The sequence below is a fragment of the Lutjanus erythropterus genome, chromosome 11, assembly GCF_056507025.1.
Source record: "Lutjanus erythropterus isolate fLutEry1 chromosome 11, fLutEry1.hap2, whole genome shotgun sequence".
Taxonomy (NCBI): Eukaryota; Metazoa; Chordata; class Actinopteri; order Lutjaniformes; family Lutjanidae; genus Lutjanus; species Lutjanus erythropterus.
Genome location: NC_139327.1, coordinates 10,930,385 through 10,955,549, shown reverse-complemented (window position 1 = coordinate 10,955,549; position 25,165 = coordinate 10,930,385). Strand labels below are relative to the sequence as shown.

General features: G+C 40.4%; 1 protein-coding gene across 1 annotated transcript; it reads left to right on the top strand.

Moving 5' to 3' along the window:
- The first annotated feature begins 213 nt into the window (after nt 1-213).
- On the top strand, nt 214-25,165 carry dmpk (DM1 protein kinase). The gene is made up of 15 exons (XM_084730769.1): nt 214-1,237; nt 16,320-16,411; nt 16,615-16,714; nt 16,817-16,941; nt 17,034-17,182; nt 17,471-17,564; nt 17,689-17,886; nt 19,011-19,259; nt 19,519-19,598; nt 19,703-19,799; nt 20,666-20,832; nt 21,010-21,107; nt 23,081-23,142; nt 23,400-23,474; nt 24,132-25,165. Exons 1-15 carry the CDS (start codon nt 1,072-1,074, stop codon nt 24,231-24,233), a joined length of 1,854 nt encoding a protein of 617 aa, XP_084586895.1. The 5' UTR covers nt 214-1,071; the 3' UTR covers nt 24,234-25,165.

Genomic DNA, 25,165 nt, shown 5'->3' with positions numbered 1-25,165 from the left:
AGACACAGAGAGCTACAGACACTGCAGCCGAGGAGGACAGGAGGACAGACAGAGTAAACGGACAAACAGACGGACAGTGGAGGACTTTTTAAAACCAGTGAGCCGGGCGAGAGGAAACCATGTCTGCTGCATCCTTGACAAAGAGTGAGTGAGGGAGACAGACAGAGGAAAACAAGACTGAGAGGGGTGACGGGTGGGGGGAGAGAGGAGTGAGGCAGCAGGGATACAAAAAAAATTCAAGGGAACTAAAAAAGATCCTTGGACGGTTGACAAAATAAGAGATTTGCGCTCTTCAAAACATGACTGAGTGTAACAGCAACAGCCAGCAGTGATTCAGGTCAGTGGTTCCTGTTTGCTCTGTCACAATGTGAAGAAAAAGGGAAGAAAAGCAAACAAGGACAGGTAATAAAACAGAATGAAGTGACGGATGGAAAAGGAAAAGAGGAATTGTTTCAGAGTGTGTGCGTGCTTCTCTATTAGGCTGTAATGTTGTAGTGCTGTAGAAAGTTTGGAGTAGCTTGAACAGAGGGAGTGGGGAGAGAGGGAGAGGGAGACTCAAAGACCAAAAAAGGTCTGGAGTCAGAGCTGGAGGAATCACAGGCTTGACAGATGCTGCACAGCCATGGGGAGAGAAGAATAAGGAGAGAGACAGACAGACAGACAGAGGAGGGGACTGACATATCATGACAAACAGGGCAGGGGAAAAAAAGTAAGTGCAAAAAAAAAAGTAGACGCAGAGGGAAGAAGAGGGAACATGAAGTGTTAAAAGAGGATGTTTGTAGAGAAAAGTCACACTCCTGTACTGTAGAGAGAAAAGGCCGGTCAGGAGGGGCAGGGGGTGGGGTTAGGTGGTGATCCAGAAAGACATCCACAGAGTGTGTGTAGAGGGGGGGATGAGAGGCACAGTCCAAAAAAGAAAGTGAGGGCAGGCTGTTACTGTAAATGTGATTCTCAAGAGACCGACTGTAAAGTGTGAACCCAGAGGAAGAAGAAGACCCAGCTCGTCTCAAAACACCATGGACATTTCACTTCCACTCTAAACCAAAGGGATCCCCTCAGCCGCCGGGCGTCATGTCGACGGGCCCTGGCCTTGGTGCACCTGACCTGGCCAAGGGCCCCAACAACACGGGACCCGTTGGGCTCCAGACTCTGTTGGACCTACTGGTGGGCGTCTACCAGGAGTTTTACTCCTCGCCCTTCGCAAGGGAGAAGTATGTCTCCGGCTTCCTGCAATGGGGTGAGTGTTTTCCTCTTATTTTTAGGTGTTTTCCTATATACACCAAGTTCTTCCTCAGCTTCTGCTTGACTGACATGAAGCCACAGGGGAATTTGTGACAACTACACCCTGTCATTTAAATAAGAACACAATGACCTACATTATTCATTCTGCTACTGACAGTAACATGTTCCTCAGCAACCACATTGTTTGGCCTTGAAACAAGAACAATCAACTGAAACATTACCCAAAACTCACTGCACGCCATGTGTGACCAATCACACATGTCACAATTGCACAACCATGTCGTGCTTTGGAAATATAGTATACCACTGCAGGCTGTGTGGATTTTGACAGCTTGTTCTCACTCCCAACACGTTACATACAGCAGCTTGATCAGTGCCCCTACGCTTCAAACTGTAGACGCTGTAGGTACACCTGTAGCATCATTTTGGGGGGCGAACCTGTTTTGATGTGCTGTTGAAGTCAGGCGGCATCCTTTAAAGAGTGTGAAAATTAGCATATGGAGAAGGTGGAGTGGATGGATGGGTCAAACAAGCACAGAACAGGACTAAGACTCTTGTCCCGTCTAAAACCAATAGAAAGTGTTGACCAATAGTCAACATGTTACATATGTTAACTTACAAAATTCAGTAATTCATTTTATTAAACACACAGCTGTCACCCAGGAGACTGATGTTCTTGTCCTGTGCAAAACCAATAGTCAGCATTGCCTTTTTTTTAAACTTACATAATCTACAAGTTACATTATGTACAGTAACTTTTGTAACTAATTAAACTAATTTATGTGACTAACAAACTTAACCAAACCATGATTTTTTCCTACCCCTACCCAAGTAGTGGGGGGGCGGTACAAAGGGTATAGAAAGTATACCGGTATGAATTTGCCCTGAGGAATGAATTTTGACTATACCCTTTTAAAGTACTGACTGGTAGAGCCCTCACTTTGTTGATCCATCTCTCCACCCTGGCCTCCTCCCTGTGTGCCTCTATGCCAACATCTCACTGTTTCCTCCTTTGCTCTTGATGAACAAGAGTTATTATTCCTTGTAGCATTATAAAGGTGCCCCACTAGTGTTATTTTTTTAATGTGCTGTCAAAGTCAGGCGACACAGTAGCCTATGACGAGCGAGAAAGTCAGTGTACGTACATGGACTTTCTCACTCTATATACTGTGTCAAAAGCCCAGATGGGTTTACATTGAGGTCACTTGACCTGGGTACCTTTGTGTAACATTATAAGCTGTAGAGGTGTGTGACAGGCAGTCAGCTTTTTATGACATGGGAATGAGAGCACAGGACTTTCAACCTTCCCATTCATCTTTGCCTGTCCTTAACTAAATGGTTTTATTGCTTAATCCTAAGGTATCCGCTGCCTATAGATACCTTATCTATTATTTGTGCTTTTTTGCAATAACCCTTACCTTAACCATACTGTAGTGGCTATGTGTGGATAGTGTAGGGAACAAGACTTTAAAAAACTTTGCACCAAAAGTAATGTATCTGGCTGCATAGAGTTGTTTTGAAGGCACATCCTACTAATATAGTTGGAGAGCGGTTTTTGTCTGTTCCACTACTCCTCCATCTACATTCCTCCAATCCCATCTAAAACTGTGTTCAGGGCGCTGGGTTTTGGATATAGTGTGTATTATTGGTGGTTTTTGTTTTGGTTCAATTTAATTTGATTATTCATGTTAAATTAATACTTAGCAGTTTTACACTTTACTTTCAAACCCTTTATTTTGAAATCCAGAATACTTTATTTTGAAATCACCTGGCTCTACTTTTTCCACAGAACCACAAATATAACAGAAAAAAAGGAAAACAGTTACAGCTCAAGACTCCTTTAACACAAATTGTAATTTTACCTTGCATAAAACAATATCAGTTTAAGTGCGCGCTATATTTAGAACATTTTTGTTGCTTTAATTTGCTATTAGACAGCTTTTTCTAACAGGGAACTGAAGCTGCCATCAATCCTCTCTTCACAGCCACAAGTCCCCTTTGGCAATACCAGTAATTATACCTCACAGGACGCAGGAGTTACTGCTGTACTGCTGCCTCAGTTGTGTCAAAATACCAAAGTCACACAGTAACACAAACAAACTAACCAGTTGAGGCAGTGATACAGCAACTCCCACCTCAGGTAAAATTACTGATTTTGTCGAAGCAGTCTTGGTGGCAGTGAAAAGAGCACAGACGGTGCCCTCAGGTCCCAGTCTGTCGACAGCAAGGTGAAGTGATGAAAATCATCTAAATATAGTGTACACTTAAACTGATATTGTCCTCTTTAAGTGGCTAAAATACATTTTGCTGTTGCCCCCGTCTACAGTGATCCACAAACAGCAGTAGTTACATGAGTTACATGGCAGAGTTTCCATGTTGGTAGGATGATGTCAATCAAATGTGATCTGCCAGGCCTGCACAGTCTAAACAGCAAAATGAGCTGTACTTTGAACCAAGTTTTCAAATAGTTCTGAATAATTATTTTTGCTCAGATCCTTGAGGATAATGAATGAGAAACTAAACTTTGATATTATGTGTTTTTTTTCGTTGTTGTTTTTTTTTTTAAGCCACACTACGCTAAGAACAGACTTCAGGCAAAGGGTCATTTTAAGTATAATGTAACCAGTATAATGTATGTACATATCTACTATCATCAAGCCCTAAGGTTTTGTATGGAGTTTTCCTTTTTTTTTCTCCTTTTATACTTCAATTTAAACAATCACATATATTTAATTTGTTTGCCTTGCAGGTGCAAGTGATTACTATGACCTTAATATACAATATTATTATTACTGCACTATAATATGAGACTTGTGTGTGTGTGTGTGTGTGTGTGTGTGTGTGTGTGTTTTTTCAAATGTATCTGCCATGCATCTTTTGTCATATCTCTTTCATAAGCTCCATTGGGCACTTTGCACTTGATATTGTTAACCCTTTAAAGCATGACACATTAAATAATTGCCAGAAATTTCTTTTTTGTTTTTTAAACTTAAGTGTTGATTGGACCTTAAGACAAAAACACAAAGTCTATATCATTTACATATGTGATATTTTGTGTGTAACATATATGATACGTTGGACATTTAGGAAATTGATCAGAATAATTTTTATTATAGAAACAATAACAAGCATTGTTAATCACTTTTAGAAAATTTGGCACATTTCAGTTGGTTTGGTTGTTTTCTTATGTTTTTTCGTTGTCCAAACAAGAACCTTGGTCAAAAAGACAGCTTGGTCAATGTAAATTGAATATATTAGAACAATATAATTTACAATTATGATAACCCAGGAATTGTTTTATTGAAAATAAATTAAAAAGACAAATACTCTCAAGCGCTCACTTGCTCATAACTGATCATAACATACAAGTGATTATAATGTGAGCAGATTGCATATGTAATAGGAATAATGTGGTAGGGATAATGCAGATTGATGAAAATGGTGTCATACGGTTAAGGGGTGGGTTTAGAGCTTCAGGAGGGTTCAGGGAAAACTGGGAGTTAGAGTGATGGAGAGGGTTTGGGTATAGGGTCAAAAGTTTTATGAGTCAGGAGAGGGTCCAGGAAAAAGTTTGCAACGCCCAAAGGGCACTTTGTTGTAGTCACCTCTGACAATTTCTTTACAAGTACCGTGCACAGACAAAGCTAAGGTAAGTAAAAAGAGGAATCTCTTCCATCTGCAGAGTTAGGATCCATTTTTATAAATAGTGTTGTATGTGATAATTATTTCATTATCATTTACAGCATCTTAACTAGTATTTTAATGACACATTTACACGTGTAGTATTTAAGTTTCTTCTTCATGTCCCTCTTGTCTAAGAGCTAATTAGTTCCTACCTGTCGTTGTTTGGGGGGGACAGGTATGAGTGTGGTGCCATGTATGCAACAGTTTTGTTTACCCTGCTGTGAACCACGAAGAGTGAAGTTGCCTGTACTGAGCTGTCAGACCGTTTTGATGAAGAATAAGAACATGAAGAGAAGTTGTAGCATCTTATTACGAAGAAAAGAGGGTTACTGACTGATGACAGCAGTGTTTTTTCTTCGTCTTTGGATTAATTTGCAGAGGCATCAGCTAGTTTACACCCGCCAGGACTGATTGGACAGCGGCTGGCTGCGGTCTACAGGTGCTCTGTGTGTTTATTTCAGTTTTACATGGACTTACATGGAGTTTTATGGACAGTTTCCAAAGTCGCTGCGGTCATTAGCGGATGATGTTGAGGACAACGAGTCTCTGGCTGACGATGACGGCACGTTCAAAAAAAGAGGCTAAGTATCAGCAAATGCCTTGAACATCGTGGCGGTTCTTTAGATGTTTACTTGTATCGAGCGGCTAATTTTCGTATGAGTACGAGCATGTGAGGACAGTATCAGACCAATACACAATGCTGGTATCGGTGCATCTCTAATAAATAAATTACTTCTAACCCTCACCCAAGATTCATGAAAGTAAATCTTAATACAATAGCAACTTGATGTGTTTCAGCTAAAACAGACCGCAGCTCACCAAACAGAACAGATTTGTTCAGGCTAATTACTGTTGATTTTTTTTTTCTCAGATTGACGTCAGTCTGCTGTGTTTGCACAGAAATAGTCAGTGAAACTTCCGATTTTACAGTATCGATGACATCTAGCTTGATTTATGTGTTAAAGTGTGTTTTTCAAGCACATTTATACTGTAGACAACCATTTGAACCGATCTTAAACAATTAAGTTCACGCTTTAACTTTTAAGTTTGAAATTGTTGATTGAAGTGTGGCATCATAAATTATTCACAAGAGGAAAATGTATTTCTGAATACGACTTGTCAGAGTTATTGCAGGCAATGAACCATACTAATCTTAATATCTTAAATATCTTCAAATTGGTCCTAATAGATACCATTTATTTGTTTTGGCTCATGCTTTTGGTTCTGTAGCTAAACTATTTCCTTATAGTGAATGACTGGAAAATTAGGATAGACTGCAAATTAAAAGGATAAATGTGGGCGGCATGGCCCTAGGAGCAGCATGTACGACAATCTGTAATCATTCCTCATGTTAATATGTGTCGATCCTCTTAGTGAATTAATGTTTTTGGAGTCTGCACACTGACATCAGGGTCAGTTACGAATTAGCTTCACAGAAGCTAAGTCGGAGGGCACATTTGAAGCAGTTGAAACATAATTAGCCATTCTACTGGTCCAAAGATGATGTTATTGATTAGTCTACTCTTTTCAGTTCTTGCTAAAATAGCCAACAATTCTCCATGGAATTGTACACAAAGTAGAGACTTCAGGGCACTTGGAAACAGTGTGGTATATGTGCTCCCCTGATGAATAACGCTGTAGATCAGATTGATTTTTATAGCACTGTGAAACAAATAATGGCAGACAATTTAGTCCAGAAATAATCAATTAATTTTGCAACATTTCAATAATTTATCAAACTAAAATTACAAATATTCCCTATATATATATATATATATATATATATATATATATATATATATAGATATATATATATATATATATATATATATATATATATATATATATATATATATATATATATATATATACACTGGGGGGCTTTTATGACTTTAATTTAAAGGACAGCAGAAGATATAACAAGAAAGAGGGACAGAGAGCAGGGGACTGACATACAGCAAAGGGCCGTAGGTGGGAGTCAAACCCATGGCCACTGCACAGGGCTCACAGCCTCGGTACACAGGGCAAATGCCTCTACCAACTATCAGGCTACCTACTTTCATAGCTTCTAACTGAATCTCTGTTGTTTGGAATTTAGTTTCTCTCCTGCATCGCTGTTTGTACTTTCAGGTATCAGCTTTATTTTACTGTTTCATGTTCCTTTCAGCTGGATAGGAGTGGTGTTAAGTCACCTTGGTTGAAAACATGATTTTTTTCAGATTTTTTAATAAAAGCTTTTAATTCAAAAATAATTGATTACTTTTATTGAGAAGAATATAGAGGGTGTGAAATGGATTTATCAACATTTTACAACTGCTTGACTCAAAACAAAACAATTAAAATATTGTCTTCAAGCGGGTAGCCTTGTTCTAATGGAAATGCAAGTCCCTGCCATGCAGAGATGATGTTTAGAGTCAAACTGAGTCAAGCCAAGCCAACCCTAGTCTTGCATAGCCAGACATCTCTGCACAATGCTCAATGCATATCGTGCTATAGAGCAAAAAACGTCCTGTCTTGTATTTGTCTAAACCAGTCATCTTGGGTGAAGCTTAGCCCAGGATGCAGCGACAGTGCCCCTGCCCCTTTTGGTGGACCGTTTGCACATTTGGAGGTGAGCCTGGACTTTAAAGGTAACGACTGTTAGCTTGGTTGTACCATTAGCATCACAGGCACTAATTTGCCATTTTTTGCATGTATCTAGCATCTCTATTGGAGATGATTTTGTGGGGACTTTGAAAATGCAGATGCCACAATACTGACTGAAACAAGTCACCTAATGGCAGGCTTGTACTCACAGAGTGCATCCAATGAGTCACACTAAGCCAGCACGTGTATGGAAAAGGGCCACTGTGTCTATTCAGAAGGTTAATATTTTGGCATAGCTGATTGGATCACCCCAGTAACTTCATTTATTATTATCTACATACAGTATAAATTAAATATGTATACACTGAAATATTCTACTTTTTAAAAAAATCTGGAAAGCAATAACATTACTATTAAATTGCATTAACCTAATTAATGAATTTATATTCATCTAAACTAAACCCACACTGGATTCCATTTAGAGAATGACCAACAGACAAGGTCGACATTTTCCAGGGATTATAGTGCTATGACAGCACCGGGCACCGCAACTCTAAAATGAGCGGCACAGTTTTGGTCACAGACCACACAAAGCTGCCCCACTAACCTCTGTGTTGTGACCCAGAATACGGTGTGCTTAAACCACTACAAGGTCATGAAAGGCAACACTCTGTGTGGCTGACTCTGCCATCCAGCACGAACCTCGCCAACAATTTTTAACTGGTGTCGTGTCACCGAGACCACCGTGACTCAATGACATACAATGTATAGAACATAAAAGATGGAGGAGGAGAACAAATTCTGCTGACATTGCATGGAGGTTATTTCAGCTGCTGTCTTCCTGACATGCCGAACATTTTTTATCAGTTATGGTCAATTACTGTCATACATGAACACACTGAATGGCTCATAAATGCTCCCCATTGTAGTATTACTGGCTGCCTGCCACCACTCTGTGTGTACATCTGTTGACATGTCATCACCACTCAATTTTCACACCGCTTCACTCCTCACGCTTTCTATATTTCTATACTTTATATTTGCATGCATACAACTGTGAATGTGTGTGTACCTATTGTATTGTCCAGTAGGAGAGGGGTGGCGAGGGGGTATCATGTGTCCCCAGTGATGGGACATTCCAAATTTAACCACCACCATGTGTTCGGGAATGAAGATCAAGTGTCACAGCTGGCCGGCCTTCATCAGTGATGAAGCAGTTTTCTTGGTTTAGCTGCACGTGAGGCCTGAGCTTCAGATTAAATCAGCTTCACACGCCTGGCAAGGATGACAGAAGCGTCACGGACAGGGGAGATAATGCTTTAAAAGTCGTGTAAAGCAACTATAAATGTGTGTTCTAAGTTTGTCATGCTGTGGAAACGTGTTATTAACCACCCAACCAAATATGAATTATTAAAAAATGGCTAAATATATAAAATTTGGTGTCAGAATCATGAAAAAATTAGCAGTATTCTCTGCTCTGAACCACTCTGCTGTCTTGGTGTCAAACACTACTACAACCTGAAAATGACTTGAAACATGGATCTTACATCTAGCAGCTTTATTGGACATATCCAGGCAAGTTTGAGCCACCAGATCCAGAGAACAGTGACAGGATAGTACATTTTTTTCCTTCTGTGTTGGGTTGTTGGAACTGAAGTGAGCTGAAATGAACTGTAGGGCTTATTGGGACTGAGCTGAAGGTACATTTGTTAAAGTGGGGGAGGCGGTGTTGTTTGTGTGTCGGTTCGCAGGGCTTATATAGTGTCAGGGGACCATGGCTCCATAACGTCACTGAGCTATGTTTGAGATCCACCCAAAAAATCCTAAATGCAGAAATTGTGAACAAGTTAACAATTTAACTCCATAAATAGTTGTCAGTGTTTTCACATATTTTCAGCAACTGTTTTATAACATATAGAATGTGTATAGATGAAAAACTTATTAACTTATTAATTTATGTTAAATGTTAAATAGGCATACAGATATGTATAGAGCCTTCTGTACATGTTCGGCATTCATTTTGTCTGTATGTTTTGTGACAGATTCCAGATACGGACAAAACAGAGCAGAGCCTACCACTGGAAATCATCGGGGGCAGTGTAGCCAATAGTTTAAAAAAAAGACACGACTACAGTTTTAAAGTTCTATAAAGTATTGAAAAATTACATTTTACATCAATTAGCTAGCGAAAAGAAGTCTCCATCCACGTTACGATGTATTTAATGGCTGCACAGACCACTGCATTCTGCAATCCTGCCTCTGATTTTGTCTTTCTCAAGGGGTACATTGTTAAACCTCCTCCAGCATCACCATGTTTGTTGTTGTCAGAAAATTGATTCTTTTACTCCTTTGGAGTAACATTTTACTCTCTCGTATGTGGATGCGTAACATGAAGAAAGCATGGAAGTATATGGGCAGTGACAGTTGCAATATTTGAAACAGACATCCGTATTTTCGTACATAAATCAGGCATAAATACATTTTTTATTGACTGCTGTGTTTTTGTATGTTAACCAAAATGATCTGTGGTATCATTTCTTCTAACTGGAGCTCAATAATTTAACATTAGTTCTTCATGGTTCTCTCCTGCAGCGTGACTGGATGCTGTCAGATTCTGGGAATGAAGTGTAGACTTGCTTTGAATGAATAGTGCGTAATGCTTCAGATCCCATAATTTCATGGTAAATAGGGGTAATTACCATGTACTATATTTTAAATTTCTTGGACATTGCCCACATGTTACTCCCAGATTTCATGGTTAATTATGTGATAATTAGCAAGTACTGGTTCCATATAGTTGATGGTAATTACAATGCAACAGATTTGAAATTCCTCTGAATTTGACCCCAAATTTCATAATGAGTATGTATGAAAATGACACAGGAATTGAAAGGAAAATAACTGATTCATGGATTCACACTTTTAAAATAACATGCTTATACTTTTTTGATTTTGTCAAGTCTAACTCATCAAATTTGTCACTTGAGTCTGACTTAAGTTCAAGTCACGTGACTTGAGTCCACACCTTTATTTGAATTTTTAAATTATCCATCTCTATGATTTCTGCTGCCAACTGGGCCAATGGAATTTTATTGAAAATTTCTGAGACTAAGAAATTTCAACAGCAACATGGTTTTCCAGAATTAGTATCCCCATTACTCTAGACAACCAATCAGAACTGCCTTGCCTAAAGCTAGATATTCAGGTGAAGCATCCCTTTGATGTGGAAAAAGTTGCATAATGCAGCTTTAACACTGATTAAATGTGTTGTGCCTTGTGTGAAGCTCAGTGTAGGCCTTGATTAATCCAGTTTGCTATGACAAGAAGAACTGGTGGATTAAGTGGAAGACTTTGAGCTGAGCCAGACTGTGAGAGGAGCATTTCACAGAAGATTGTGTCGAACGCTGAACTCAATAAAGTGGAGGTTCGTTGGCAACAAATAAAAAAACACCTCAACCTGTTCTCACATGGCTGCTCTATTTTCATGTAGCTCTCTCTCCATGCCCTCTGTGTCTGCCTTGCTTATGGTCTGGTCTCTCCCTACATGGCTTTAACAGGAGAGGTCAGTGATGGGTACAGCGCCAGAGTCAACATTTGCAGGAACGAGCAATGACTCCATCACTGTTTGTCTTATGGCCTCAAAAATATCATTAGTAAAAGCAAAGTGCTGTATTATCTGTCCAAGTGTGTTGATATGAAACCAGCATGCAATAAAATACATTTATTGACATTGAAGTACCAGTTAATCCACTTAGATACTGTTTTGATAATAATAATACTAATAATAATAATACTACTACTAATAATAATAATAATAATAATAATAATAATAATAATAATAATGTAGAAAATAGCAGCAGCATGCTGAGTAGGTTGCCTTTCAGTGTGATACAAGACATTTGTTGTCCACATATGAGGATGGATTTTATGAATGGCCTTTAGTCATCAACATGTGCAGTCATGAGATATAATCACAAGACACCGCAGCTACTCACAACTGTTTTTCGTTGCTGTGTGTCCCATTCAGATTGGTGACTAAGAGGGATTGTTGGAGTTTTTTAAATGTGTGGTTGTATGAGGCACAGTCAGTGTAATACCTACATTAGATGGTGGTCGGCACGCCCCCAGTTTGGAGAAGCAGCAGGAGTAGCAGCAGGAGCTAAGTGATATACGGCTAATCTTCGACTCACACTGCAGCTTTCAACAACTTCAACCAACTCTGTAGAGGAGAAAATCCCTCTCTGCTCAGTTTGTTCACCGCTAAAACTCTGTGGCCACTCCGCATCCTGGACAGCGATGGCTTTTACTGAGCTAACGGTGCAGCATGGAAGCTGCTCTCCACCGCTGGTGACATAACATTAATACAGCAGAGCACTCCGCCTCTGCCTCATTTTGTTATTCTGATACAGGCAGGACACTTTATAGGTTTTTCAAATTTATAAATTAATTAATGAATACAGTTAAGTGTTTAAAATAAAAAGGCTGCAGTTATGTTACGTACTGTATTTCAGTGGGACTGAAGTAGGAGACTGAAAATTGTGCTCCCTTTCCTATTAATTCAATCAAGAATCAAATTAGCCAAAATATTCCCACCCCTGAATGTAACATACGCACCATGTTTACTTCTAAACAAGGCTACTTTTTCAGTTTTGGTGCAGATGGCTGAAAGTGAGCAACTGCAGATGGATACAATCTGACCCGAAAGCTTAAAAGCTTCAAATTTTGATGCATCAAGATGCACCGATAATTGTTTTATAATGACATCATGAGCTTCTGAATCAGAACTGAATCATGAGGTACCAAGAGATTCTGCGAACTGTTTACAGTCTTACTTTACAGCATCTGCATGTTGGAGATTTACTGTGCAAATGAAAGCAGAAATATCAGCAACAGACCCTGTGTAGGGACCTCTTATTTCTTCAGCTAACTGTTTCATTTCATATTGATCCATAATCCATCTACTCAAACTGTCTGCTCTGTCGTTCTTCATGGAGGGGAGTAATTTCCGTCCCTCAGGACAGGAAGCTGGCAGAGGGGATGGCAGAGCACTTAGGTGGTAGTGTTGAATAAACACAAGCAGGCACACAAGCACAGGATAGACACACGTGCAGTACACAGACATGCACTGTCTGCTCCACAGACCCTGCTTGCTTTGGACGGATACAGCTGCAGGAAACAGAGGACGGGATGGACAATGATGTTCATTTCCTGCACAGAAACAAACAGAATGATTTTTTCCCAGTGTTTGTTGGGATTTTTACTAAAGAGGCACAAATGTGAAGAATGAGATACTGAGTAATGAGCAGTCTGCACAGTTCAATCTGCCCAAAAATGAAAGTTATCAAGGTTATGTTTTCAATGACTAGACATCATGACCAAAAGAGACATTTGTCTTATAATCTGTGTAGTGTTTGTAAGTTCTTTTTTTATGTATGATCTTTCACCGTTGGCATGGTATTGTGGAATAGCAAGTCTCAGTGCTACAGATCTGAGAATCTAGGACACACTGGAGGAGTTACAAATCAAATATAAGCTGAATTTTTCCAGATTCCCCAGGAAGACCGGGAGGATGCAGCTAGGGCAGGGCTTCCCAATCTTTTCTCTTGAGACCCGACAGAGAAATTTGATGTCTCTCAAAGATGCAAACTTACAAGAATACATCATGAATTGCTGTGGGGACAGTGTTGTTCATGTGACAGTTTGTGGGGCTTATACGGTGTTGGAGGACCATGGCTCCGGCATGTCACAGAGCCATGTTTAGGCCCACCCAAAAAAACCTGAACACAGAAATGGAGAACAATTTAACAGTCTATCTTAAGAAAAAAACTCCCTTTTTCCTTTACACAGACTTTAAGTTTCTCATCACCACATAACAAACATGCACTGTCCACTGAAACATTGAAGGGCTTTTAATTTGAAACAGGAAGTGTTGAGTTTGTATTAACAGCATAATTGAGTAACTCAAACAACAGGGCAGACAGAAGCGTATGAAAACGAGGCATTATACTAAAATATAGTAGTGACAGTCCACATTTCCCATCATGCCTAGTGGTGGGCTGAGAGGGGTTTTTTTAGTTTGATGATTTATATTCCAAAATACAAATATTACTTTTTGTTGTGTTTTCATAATGTGTCAGTTCAGACTATGGTATTTTATGTTGAAAATCAGATTTATTTTTTTTGTGCTGGTATATGGTATAAAATATTATTGAGGTGGCTGTTACATTTCTTGACACCAGCTGTATTTTGCTACTATGTTTTAACATTCTTGTACCCCTGTGTTGGATGAAACTAAAGTCTGTGAAAAGAAAAAAAGAAGATAGAAACTAGCTGCTGAAAGATGTGAAATGACTGAGAGCTATGTAGTACTGAATTGTGAAATTAGAGCGTTAAACTGTTGTTCACAATTTCTGTGTTCAAAATTCTTTTGGTGAATCGCTCTGTGATGTGACGGAGCCATTGTCTCCTGACATTATATAAGACCAATTAACAACACCGCCTCCCCCTCCTCAAAGCGACCCCTGTGCTGATGTGAGGATGGATGAAGGTTCCCAAAACAAGAAGAAATCCCAGAGCTTCAGCAGAAAACAGCGTTGCAGCCAAATCCAGTACAATTGAAGTGAACAGCGACCACTTTTCAAACACAGCTGCGCAGCTGCAGCAAAGAAATTGTGTTCCTCTTCTATGTCGAGGTCCTTTTTTCATTTTCTTCTTTGTTCAAAGTTTGTGAAGTCAACCGTACGCGTAACAAGTCACTATTTCTGAGCAGATCTCTCTCTTTTGTCTGAGTCGCTTCCAGGTAGCATGTAAACCCATGTGTGAAGGTGTCACGAGATCTCATATATCTCGTGTCGCGTTGCTTGGGAGAGAGCTTGTGTACCTGTCGTTTATGTTGCTAAAGGCCTCTTTCTGTATCTCACTCGGTGGCAGTGCCTGTCCTAATATGATGAATTATACTTACCAAACAGAGGGAATTAAAAATAAAGACCTATCGCTAATAAAAGCCTGCTTCAACTAAAGGCCTGTTACCATCTGCAGTTGAGAGAAATAAAGGCCCTGGTTGCTATTTGAGGAAATATGTTATGCATTTGACTCAGTAAAAATAGGTCCATGACCCATTTTCAGTCATTATTCTAAGTTTGGAAATTCCTGGGCTAGAGAGAAGCACATCTGGGCTACCTAGCCTAGTCTGCTGCCACCGTAATCCAGCCCTGTCTTAAAAATACAATAAGCCGTCATATGAACCAAGTGATTTATGTTGTCATGTACTGCAATTATACAAAGGTCTGTATGACATCAAAATGAATGCTGTCTATTCATCTGTCTGTTTCTCGGTAACAGTGACACAGCACAGATCACATGGCTGGCCCGGTCTACTGACCCGCGGCTACTGTAGACTGCATGTTTGCAGTGGATAAAGGATCCTTTTCACGGGACTGTCTTGTTGCTTCAGGAAGTCTCCGGCTCTGAGGCGACACTGTGTGTTTGTCTCTGTGTGCCTGACATTGCTCCTCAGCTAAAAGCAGTTTAGACTGTGCCTCACTTGCATTCCTCTCAGTGTGTGAGGAGGTGGGGAATGAAAATAATAATAAAGGACTGGAAAACTTGCCTCAATTCATAAATGATAGCTGCTATTTTTAGCTGTACAGAGGTCCTCCACTGTAGTTACTGTTGAAGAGGAACTCCCTTTATGGCAAATAAAATCTTCTGCTCAGCTCTAAGTACACAGAGCACCAAACTGTCTGCATGCACACAGTTTATAGGAGGCTGATGGTATTTGAGAGCCAAGATGAAATGAGCACATCTGAAAAAGCAGGAGCATCGAGGCATGTCACAGTTTATGGTATCCAGAAGGTCAAATCACCTGACCTCATCAGCTTAACCAGCTCCAGAACATTTAATCTAGGTCATTATAGGAATGGGACTGTCTCCACTCATAAAATGCGACATGTTAGGAGCATGTGAAGAAACAAAATGCAACAGTTTAAGCAACAACAAAAAATGCCAGTGGTTATCAATTTTGTCATCTCTCTCTTACAGGGAAAAAAAGCAAATGAGCCCATCCTCCAAAAAATCTAACTATTTCTGTCATGTTGAAAAGTAGATTCCACAGTCTAACAGGATAAACCAGAGGTTTTCAAAGTGGGAGGCAGGCATCCTCAGGGGGCTTCAAACCATTTCCGAGGATGCTCAATGAATAGAAGTGGGGTATGGGGTGGCATCCTTTCCCTAGCTTTGTCTAAGGGGAGACAAAATCATAGACTTTGAAAAGCTCTGGTATAAACTATTTAACTTTAATTGAGCTAAATTAGGCTATTTATCATTGTAACCCAATGTCCAAATTTGAATTCAATTCTAGAAATTATCACAGAGCAGTACAATTACACTTGACAGCAGACTAATCAGTGTCTGGCTGGATAATCAAAACAATATCATTTTAATGTACAAATGAATATCTTACTCATAAACAAGGATGATAAAACTTAATTTTAACTCCTGATTATTGAGCCTAAATTAGCTAACAAGCTAACATGAATTGTAGTTGGTGCTATAAAAGGTAAACTGACATGAAGTACAGTAATCAGTGCTGGTAACTTTGCAAACACGTATCTCTGTGATAATAACTGTGTAGGAACACAATTGCATACAATACGTACAATACATACTTATGATTCTGTCACAGAAGTGCCAGAAGTTGATACAGAACATCTTCATTTCAATGTCCACTCTGATATAAGGCTACATTGCGGAGGAGAAATAATACTTATTTGAAGTCATAATTTCTGTCTTCTCTCCTCCAATCACAGCGGAGCCCCTGGTGAGGCAGGTGAAGAAGACTCGAATCAAAAGAGAGGACTTTCACATCCTGAAGGTGATTGGCCGAGGCACATTCAGTGAGGTGAGCCGGTCTGGAGCAGCAAGATCTGACTAAGTAGATTAGAATTGTTTCCAGAAGAATCTAACTAATTTATGTAACTGCTTTTACGTCATTATTTTAACAAATTGTTCTTCTTTTGATGAGTGATCCTATGTCTTGAGAAATGCTTGCAATCATTTAGTGCATGCCCGCTTCATGTGGGTATTGTGGTTATTCTGTTGCAGGTTGCTGTAGCGAGGATACGAACCACACAACAAGTGTACGCTCTGAAGATTATGAATAAGTGGGACATGCTGAGGCGAGGAGAGGTAAACCTGCATTCACATTATATGGGCAGTTATTGTAGACTATATACTGGGCTGGGATGAAAGAGTAAATTTGAGGGAAATGCTCTTCAGTATAAACTGGGTGTCCTTCAGCTGTTACCTGGTTGTCTCTGTGTTTGTGTCTTACAGACAGCATGTTACCAAGAGGAGAGGGAGGTTTTGCTGAGAGGTGACAGACGCTGGATCACAGAGCTGCACTATGCCTTTCAGGATGACAACTATCTGGTACCTATGAACATGGGCAGTCATTTATGCTCTGCTAGTCTATTGCATATGCTGCATTTAACTTAAATCCCACTGCCATTTTCCTCCCACAGTACCTGGTGATGGATTATTATGTAGGGGGGGACCTGCTTACTCTGCTCAGTAAATTTGGAGACCGGATTCCTGAGGACATGGCTCAGTTCTACCTGGCTGAGATGGTCATGGCCATTAACTCTGTCCACAGACTGGGTTATGTGCACAGGTAGACTATTCTCTTTAAGAAATTGTGCTAATATTGTTTTAATTTATTTCTTTAAGTTTTCATACTGCAGCCAGGTACAATAGCAGAGAAATTTTCACAGAAGTATTAACATTGTTTTTCACATGCTTCACATCTTGATTTTCTGATCAATAAGTCCAGTATAGCTCAGAAAACACTTTACTGGAACTTTAGCATGTCTACATGGAACCTACTGACATGTTTTTGATTCATGAAATCTGAAGTCCTCTTGAGATGACACTGTCCCTCTCTACCCCGTTTCTTCTACAGAGACATAAAACCTGATAACATCCTTCTAACAGCTGATGGACACATCAGACTGGGGGACTTTGGTTCCTGTCTAAGGCTCCTAGAGGATGGGATGGTGAGAGCCGACACTTCACGTTTTAAATATTTTTTCATGTCAATGACCGTTTCACACAACTGAACAAATGCTGGAAATATGAGGTTTTATCTTTACATCCATCAGCCCACTGTCCTCATTGCAGGTTCACTCGTCTCTAGCAGTTGGGACACCCGACTATCTATCTCCGGAGATTTTAAGAGCAGTGGAGGGAGGTGGAGGTTATGGTCCTGAATGTGACTGGTGGGCTCTGGGGATCTGTGCCTATGAGATGCTGCTGGGGGGAACACCCTTCTATGCAGAGTCAATTTCTGAGACATATGCCAAGATCATTCACTTTCAGGTACAGAAAAACACAGACAACACCTGCAAACAACTAATGTCATATATATTATATACACTGTTAGGACTTCTCACTCTGATGCCAATAACATTTTCATTGATATATTTAATTTTGAGAGATAAACTAATGATTTTGAGTTACAGGCTTTGGCAGGTAAGGTGCTGTTTTTATGAATTGTTTCAAGAATTGCACCCACAAAGTAACTCAGAAAAACTCTATCGCAAACTTGACTGCAGCAGTGCACCCACAATCCACAAGAGGATGCAGAACATATAGAACATTGTATGGGACAGGAAAGCTACAGACTCACAAACCCAAGCCTAAGACTGAGTTGAAGGTTGGTTGCTAGCAGACTGAGAAGCCGACTGTAGGCTAGTATGCTTGGAGACTGGATGGCTACTGGGGAACAGTGAGAATGGACCCTCAACGACCTACCATCAGCCTTGAGCCCAGAGCTGGGTTCTTCTCATAGATGGAAAAAACTTGATGACAGATTCACCATCAGAGTCATTTGCAGGATTACAGGATTGGACCCAGATGCCGGTGACACAAGAAGCAGATGACTTTAGAGATTTATTGAATATATAACTTACAGACAGATACAGGTAGGCAGACAGATAGGTGGGTAAATACAGGTCTAGGTAACAGAAGAGCAAAGCAAAGCAGCCAGGACAAAATGGCAAAAAAAAACAAAGGATGTGGGCTGGTATATGTAGTCAGTGGCTGAGATGATCACAGTGACTTCAGGGCAGATTTGAGTGGGATGATCTCAGGAAAAGGCTAGGGGTACCTGGTGGAAGAAATGAGAATGGCAGTGAACGTGCCTGGGAAGTGGGAATGTGGGGGCTTAGATGGTCAAAGAGGCAGGTGGCTGTTCTGTGTACATATGCAATATATTGCATTATGCATAATCCAGAGTTGGCAAAACTGTCCAATATGTGCAATGCAACTTCAGCTTTAGTTTACTTAAATTGCAAGTCACCCAACAATACTTTTCAGAATAAAATATAACATCAGAGATGCTATGAACACTCAAAGTAGCAAAGCAGTAATACTACGAGTAGTATAAGCAGCAGTGTAAAGACCAGACTTTTAAAGGATTTTCTCTTTTTTTTTGTCCCCAGGAGTATTTTGAGTTCCCGTCCTCTGGCCCTGAGATTTCAGAGAAGGCTCACTCCTTCATCACTGGGCTCATCTGTGAGAGGGAGGTCCGTCTGGGGAGGAAAGGCTTCAGTGACTTCAGGAGTCATCCTTTCTTTTGTGGACTGGACTGGGCTTCTCTGCACAAAGTCCCCGCCCCCTTCCTGCCTGAAGTGTCTAATCCCACTGACACGTCCAACTTCGACATTCTCGACGACTGTCTCAGTGAAATGGTTTGTCTTTTGACACTCACCATATAAAGTTGTACTTATACTAGAACGATGGTTGTGTCTGAAAGACAATTCCACACTTGTACAATTGAACAAAATGGTACACACTTTCTGTGGAGGATGCAAGAAACCTCACATTATTTTATGAATTTTGAGTCTGATGTGAAATAAGAATTGATAAAAAATTTCACATATACACACATTGTTTGTAATTGAATACATTAACAGAGCAAGCAATCATGGTGGTTGTTGTGTCCTGCAGGAGACGCTGTCTGATGTGATGGACAGAGCTCCAATAGGCGTACACTTGGCTTTTGTTGGATACTCTTACACTGCCACCAGGTGAACTTAAATTCATGATTAAACTTTTATGTGCATCAAACAACTCCCAGCTGTCCTTTATACAGAGTCTTACTGGGATTGTTTAACTGGTCTCTCTTTTATAGTCAGACTGGTGCCATCGACCGCAGTGAAGACATCATGATGCAGATCGACCCCTCAAGGATCAGGGACTGTGAGAGTCTTTACACACCGGAGAAGCTGGTGAGAACAGAGACATTGTCACAACTTCCATTTGTCTTTTTCTCAGGTTGCATCCATTTAAGTCATATATAGGATTTACATAGGATTTACATATTTTTCACATCGCAAAGTTAACCCAGCCAGTGATGGAAAATATGGATTATAAAATCTCAAAAGATGCCATGTATCAAGTTATTCCACAACAATCAAGCAACCATCTTCATCTATAACATGAACAGCATCTTCATTTTCATTACAGGTATTCACTGTGCATATTTCAGTTTAATCCCAACATATTTATAGTGATATATAATATTTTAATCTGTAACATGAGTGTAACAGGTGACCGAGTGAAAGTGAAAAGGATGATGAAGCATAGTTCAACTGACAGAAAAATTATGTTCTAGATTGGCAAATATGTAATGATATTAAAACTAAAGTATGACTTGGCTGTATAATATCAAGTCTAAAATTCTCATCCACAAAGGCATAAATACTTTGAATGTAATCATAACAATGGCAGAACAGTTTTTGTTCATCACGAACACAATAAAAAAGCTGGAGGAAAACATTAATACTTACTGCACTTTGCTTTTGCATTGCTATTAGAACCATATAAGGCAATGCAATGGGCAGGTTGCAGCAACTATGTTTTTGGGGTCAAAGTTCAAATTATCCATCATTGATTTTTGGGAGTAAAAATAACCTTATTAACACATATACAACGCCCATTTCCTGCACTTTAAAGCCATTTTCTCATTTGCACCCTGTGAGTAGTTGTTTAGGCTTTGTAGGGGAATGTTTATTTTCATTTATACTGTTCAGTGTTTCCTTGTTGCGTTGGTCCTGATCTACCTGGTCCTGATCTACCTGTGGTCTGAATACAGAGCCAGCTGTGGCAGCTCGCAGACTCTCTGCCAGTTGACCTACCTGGACTGCTGGAGCTCCCGCTCACTCTGGAGAAAGGCCCCACTGCATCCACCCACACCACCACCACCACTGAGGAGGAGGAGGAGACTGAGCAAATATCAGGACTCAATGAAGATCTGCAGAGGTATCACACCAACACTATATTTAATTTAAAGCATTTGATGTGTATTATGACCTATACTGCAGCCAGCCACCAGGGGGCCATCCAGATGTGTTGGCTTCACATTTGGGGAGCTGTCAAGTGGTCCATTTTTATATGTAAATGGATTAAACTGAAAGTGTTTCCTTCTTCATCCACCAGACGGCTACAAGAAGCAGAGAGGAGGTACTCCGAGCTGGAGAAAGAAATGGAGCGATTGAAGGAGGAGATGCAGGACAGGAGAGCTCCCAAGGAGACAGGCAAGGGATCAACACCCCTGCTTCCTCATCCCGCCATCATCTTCGTCATCATCATAATCATCCATCTGTACAGCCTTCTGTTCCTCCCTGTTTCATTTAATGTTGACTGCAGTTATGCCACAATGCCATAGAAGCTAATTTTGACGACAGTCATGGGAAGAGATTTTTTTATATGGTAAAGGTTACTCTGAGGGATGCACGATAAATAACAGGGCTGATAAATTAAATTATATTATGGGCCAATAATGGGAAATTTATATTACTATTTATTATTCTGATAATAAAATAATAGCTGATAAATATCAGCTATAACCAGTAGGCAAGTTGTTCATTTTAATAGGAAGAATGAACTAGCAAACCAACTAGTTTTTAACTTTACTGGAAAAACTAACTGAACATTTGAAGAGTCATCACTGTTATAATGTTGTTGTTTAATTCCACCCAGTGGCGGACTCTGACTGTCTGAGGCGCATGGGTGGAAAAATAAGGGTATGCTGTGAGGCCCCAGTGTCCCAAAAGGCCCCAAAAGTCATGATGGACATTATCATGTTTTGTCCATTGGAAGGCTAACCTAGAGGGAACTTGACCATAGTCTGTGCACTGATAGGCACCCTAAAGGACAATGCTTTATTCACGTGAAGACACTCCAGAGGGCACTTTGTCATGATTTATCCACTGGAAGGGCAACCTAAAAGGCACTTTACCACATTTTGTCCACTGAAAGGCACACTAAAGGACACTTATAATGTTTTTTTTTTCACTGGAAGGGCACTTCAGAGGGCACTTTATCATTATTTGTCCACGGAAGGTCACTTTAGATGGCACTTTATCATGTTTTGTCCGATGGAAGGGCAACCAAAAGGGCACTTGTTTCCTAACATGGTGGTCATGGATCCACCAGTGATTTCATCTCCTAAGGTGCGAGTTAATTGTCTGTGATGTAAAGCCAAAACTCAAGTTTTGCAATGTGCCGCAAATGACACCCGACAAAGTTGAATTTCACTCTGACTCTTAAATGGACCTCATGCACCTCAAAAATCAGGTTAGAAATGGGTTAAAATTGCAGAGTGTTTGACCATTTTTACCGGCCATGAGAATAAGGTAATTATCAGTTATCATACTGGCTGCAAAAACCCATATCGTGCATCCCTTGTTACTTTTAATGTTGTAGTATAACTAAACATACACTACCAGCTATCCATGCAGTTGTTGATGAAAAGCAATAAAATCCACATGAGAACATTAAAGGCCATATAGAGGTAGAGCTGTGGCTTTTGTTTTCATTTCAAATTTAACCCAGTTGGTTAAAAAAAAACAAAAAAAAAACTTCTAAGCTGTTTTCATTATGTCAGGTATTTCAGTAACATGATCTAATCACACAGACATCCACACAGACACAGCACTACTTTACTTTACAGTCCTCAGTCTGTTAAGAACAACATGAATGTGAGGTGGAATGAGTTCCACTCTGAATAAACACAGAGCTGCACAGTCCCAGTAGCATCTGCTTATGTTGGAGCCTGAGTCAGAACATGGTGGTAAATACCCAGTCTAAGAATAGCGCTGGTATGCAGGGACTTGGATGCCCATTTCAATAAATCAATAGAGTGTCATGAGCTTTTAAAAGAGGCTGTGTTGAGGCTCTTCCTGCTGCTGGGCTGATGATGGATGAAGGTGTTATGAATAATGACCACAACTCCTGTTGCTGCGAAAGCATGTGGACAAGAGACACGTACCTCTCTGTGTGTGATGATAAAAACTTGACTTCAGACACTGCTTTCTTCATCACTTTTCCTCTCACTCACACCGTACTCCCTGTCGTCACTGCAGATGTGTACTGTTTTTGGTTCTGTTCTGTTTCTTTGTGTTATTACAAATCTGGCTGGCCAGCAGTGCACCCTGAGGCTGAATGCCTGCGACAGCGCCGCCGCACATCATGGGCTCTGATGTTCCTCTTTCTCCTCCAATCACAGAGCTGAGTATCTGCCCAGCATCTGTTGCTCTGCCTGCCCACTGTGTGGACGCACCAGGGGATGTAAGCCTCTCTTTAATCACTTCATATTCTCTGTCTCTGTCTGACATGAAAACAGAAACACCTTTAAAACAGCATGAACAGGTTTGATTCTCTAATTGATTTGCAGAAGCTTTGCAGTGAGTAACTCAGACAGTCTAACAGGCAAACAGAGAGTTTCTGTGTATGACATGAAGTGTGTACAGCTGGCCAGGCTCTTATTCAACAGGCTAACCTCAGTTTGTTTCTACAAAGCTGCTGTTGACTTGCGTGTGTTACAGAGGGAGAGAGCGCCCCCAGCTTGCCACTACCCGCTGGTGATACCTCTACACCGCCACCTGCTCCTCTTCCACAGGGTACAGTAATCATCATAGTCACTGATCTGGGGTTTTGAATGCAACACTGACATTTTTATACCATTGATATGTGGGGTTAGGGGTAGTATTCAGTTCTGTCACTCTCTTAAAGGAGCTGTTCACCCCAAATTTTTTTGGAGATTCGTCTGCTTTCTCTCAAATACAATGGGACTAAATGGCACTCGGCTTGCGGTGCTGAAAAATAAAAAAAATACATTTGAAAAATTCAAAACCAGTCTCTCCTGGAACTACTTTCTTCTGTGCAAGACAGAAAGTCCTACATGAAACTGCTCACAACAGTGCGTACATGATGCACTATCTTTCGATAGTGTTTTGATTTTGGACATGTGGTTGAAAGTCCTTACCAATCCATCCACCCCACATTCTCCTGACATGCACTTTCTCACTCTGTATACTTTGGGTAAAAGCCTCTTTTAGCTACAGATGGGATTATATTGAAATTTGAAAGCCTTGCATGCTACATACAGCCAGCAACAGATACCTTGTGCATCTGAATGAGTCGCAGGGTTCCATGACAGAATGTTGGTATTTGACAACTTGGGTTTGAGAACAAGCTGAACAAAACCAACCTTTTAATCTAACTTTAATCTAATCCAAAGAACTAACATTCTTCTGCTTTGGATTTTTGTCCTCCAGGTGCGTCTACCACAGGTGAGGAGTGAGTCGTACCTGCTGGTGTGTGCAGAAGGAGGGGAGCTCCAAGCCTGGGAGAGACACTGCTATACTGAGCTCTCCTAAAAGTGACCCCTCCCACTGTCACAGGACAAAGGACTGAGCCCCTGCTCTCCGCTCGCTCCTTGCCCCCCTCCTCAGCCTCATAAACTTCCCGAGACAAAGGAACAGCAGGACTGAAACACTCGTACAGCGGAGGCTGTCGTCACTGTGTGAGGTTTTCAAACTAATGAGACAGGCAGATCTCACCGCTGGGAGCCAATGAGGAAGAAATGATGAGGACATCTTCTGACCTACCTTGCTCGCTTACCAGACTGAAAGACACGACAGAGATGCACTGAGTTCAGAGGCCACACTGATGATGTGTGACGCAGAGAGGGGCCAGAAGAATCACTCCATGAGCATCATATGATTTCTCTTGTGTACTGTGTATCTGCACCCAGGGGTGGTTTGAACTTGTTTTGCACTACTATAGGCATGTTTTTGCTGTGCCTGATTTAGTATTTAAAAGGTTACTAATAATGACCATGATGTCTGTACATTAACTTAGACCATACCACCACAGGCTCTTATAGTGTGAAGGGTGTGCTGCAGAAATAAGTTAAGTATGAAGCATAGAGATAAAAGGCAGAACACTAAAATCACGCTTGTGTATTTTGTAAGCTGATTGACATCAGTCATCATTCATTAAATGTGAGCGAAAAATTTGACTTTTCCCCCACATTTTCAAAATATTAATTAAACAATTAAATGTTTCTTTTTCTCCCTACATGATTGTCTAAATGCTATTTCAAAACCTTTTGCACATTACTAGGGATGGTAACTCTATTTGAAGGGGTGTGAATAACATGTCATGACACCTGACACATGAACATGAAAGAGTCTTTCTGAATGGTTATGATGGTTGTAATTAAGTATCGTCAATTCAGTCAGTTGCATCATTTTTAATGCAAAGGTGATTGTTTGGATGTCTTTGTTATGGCAACTTGACAACTTTG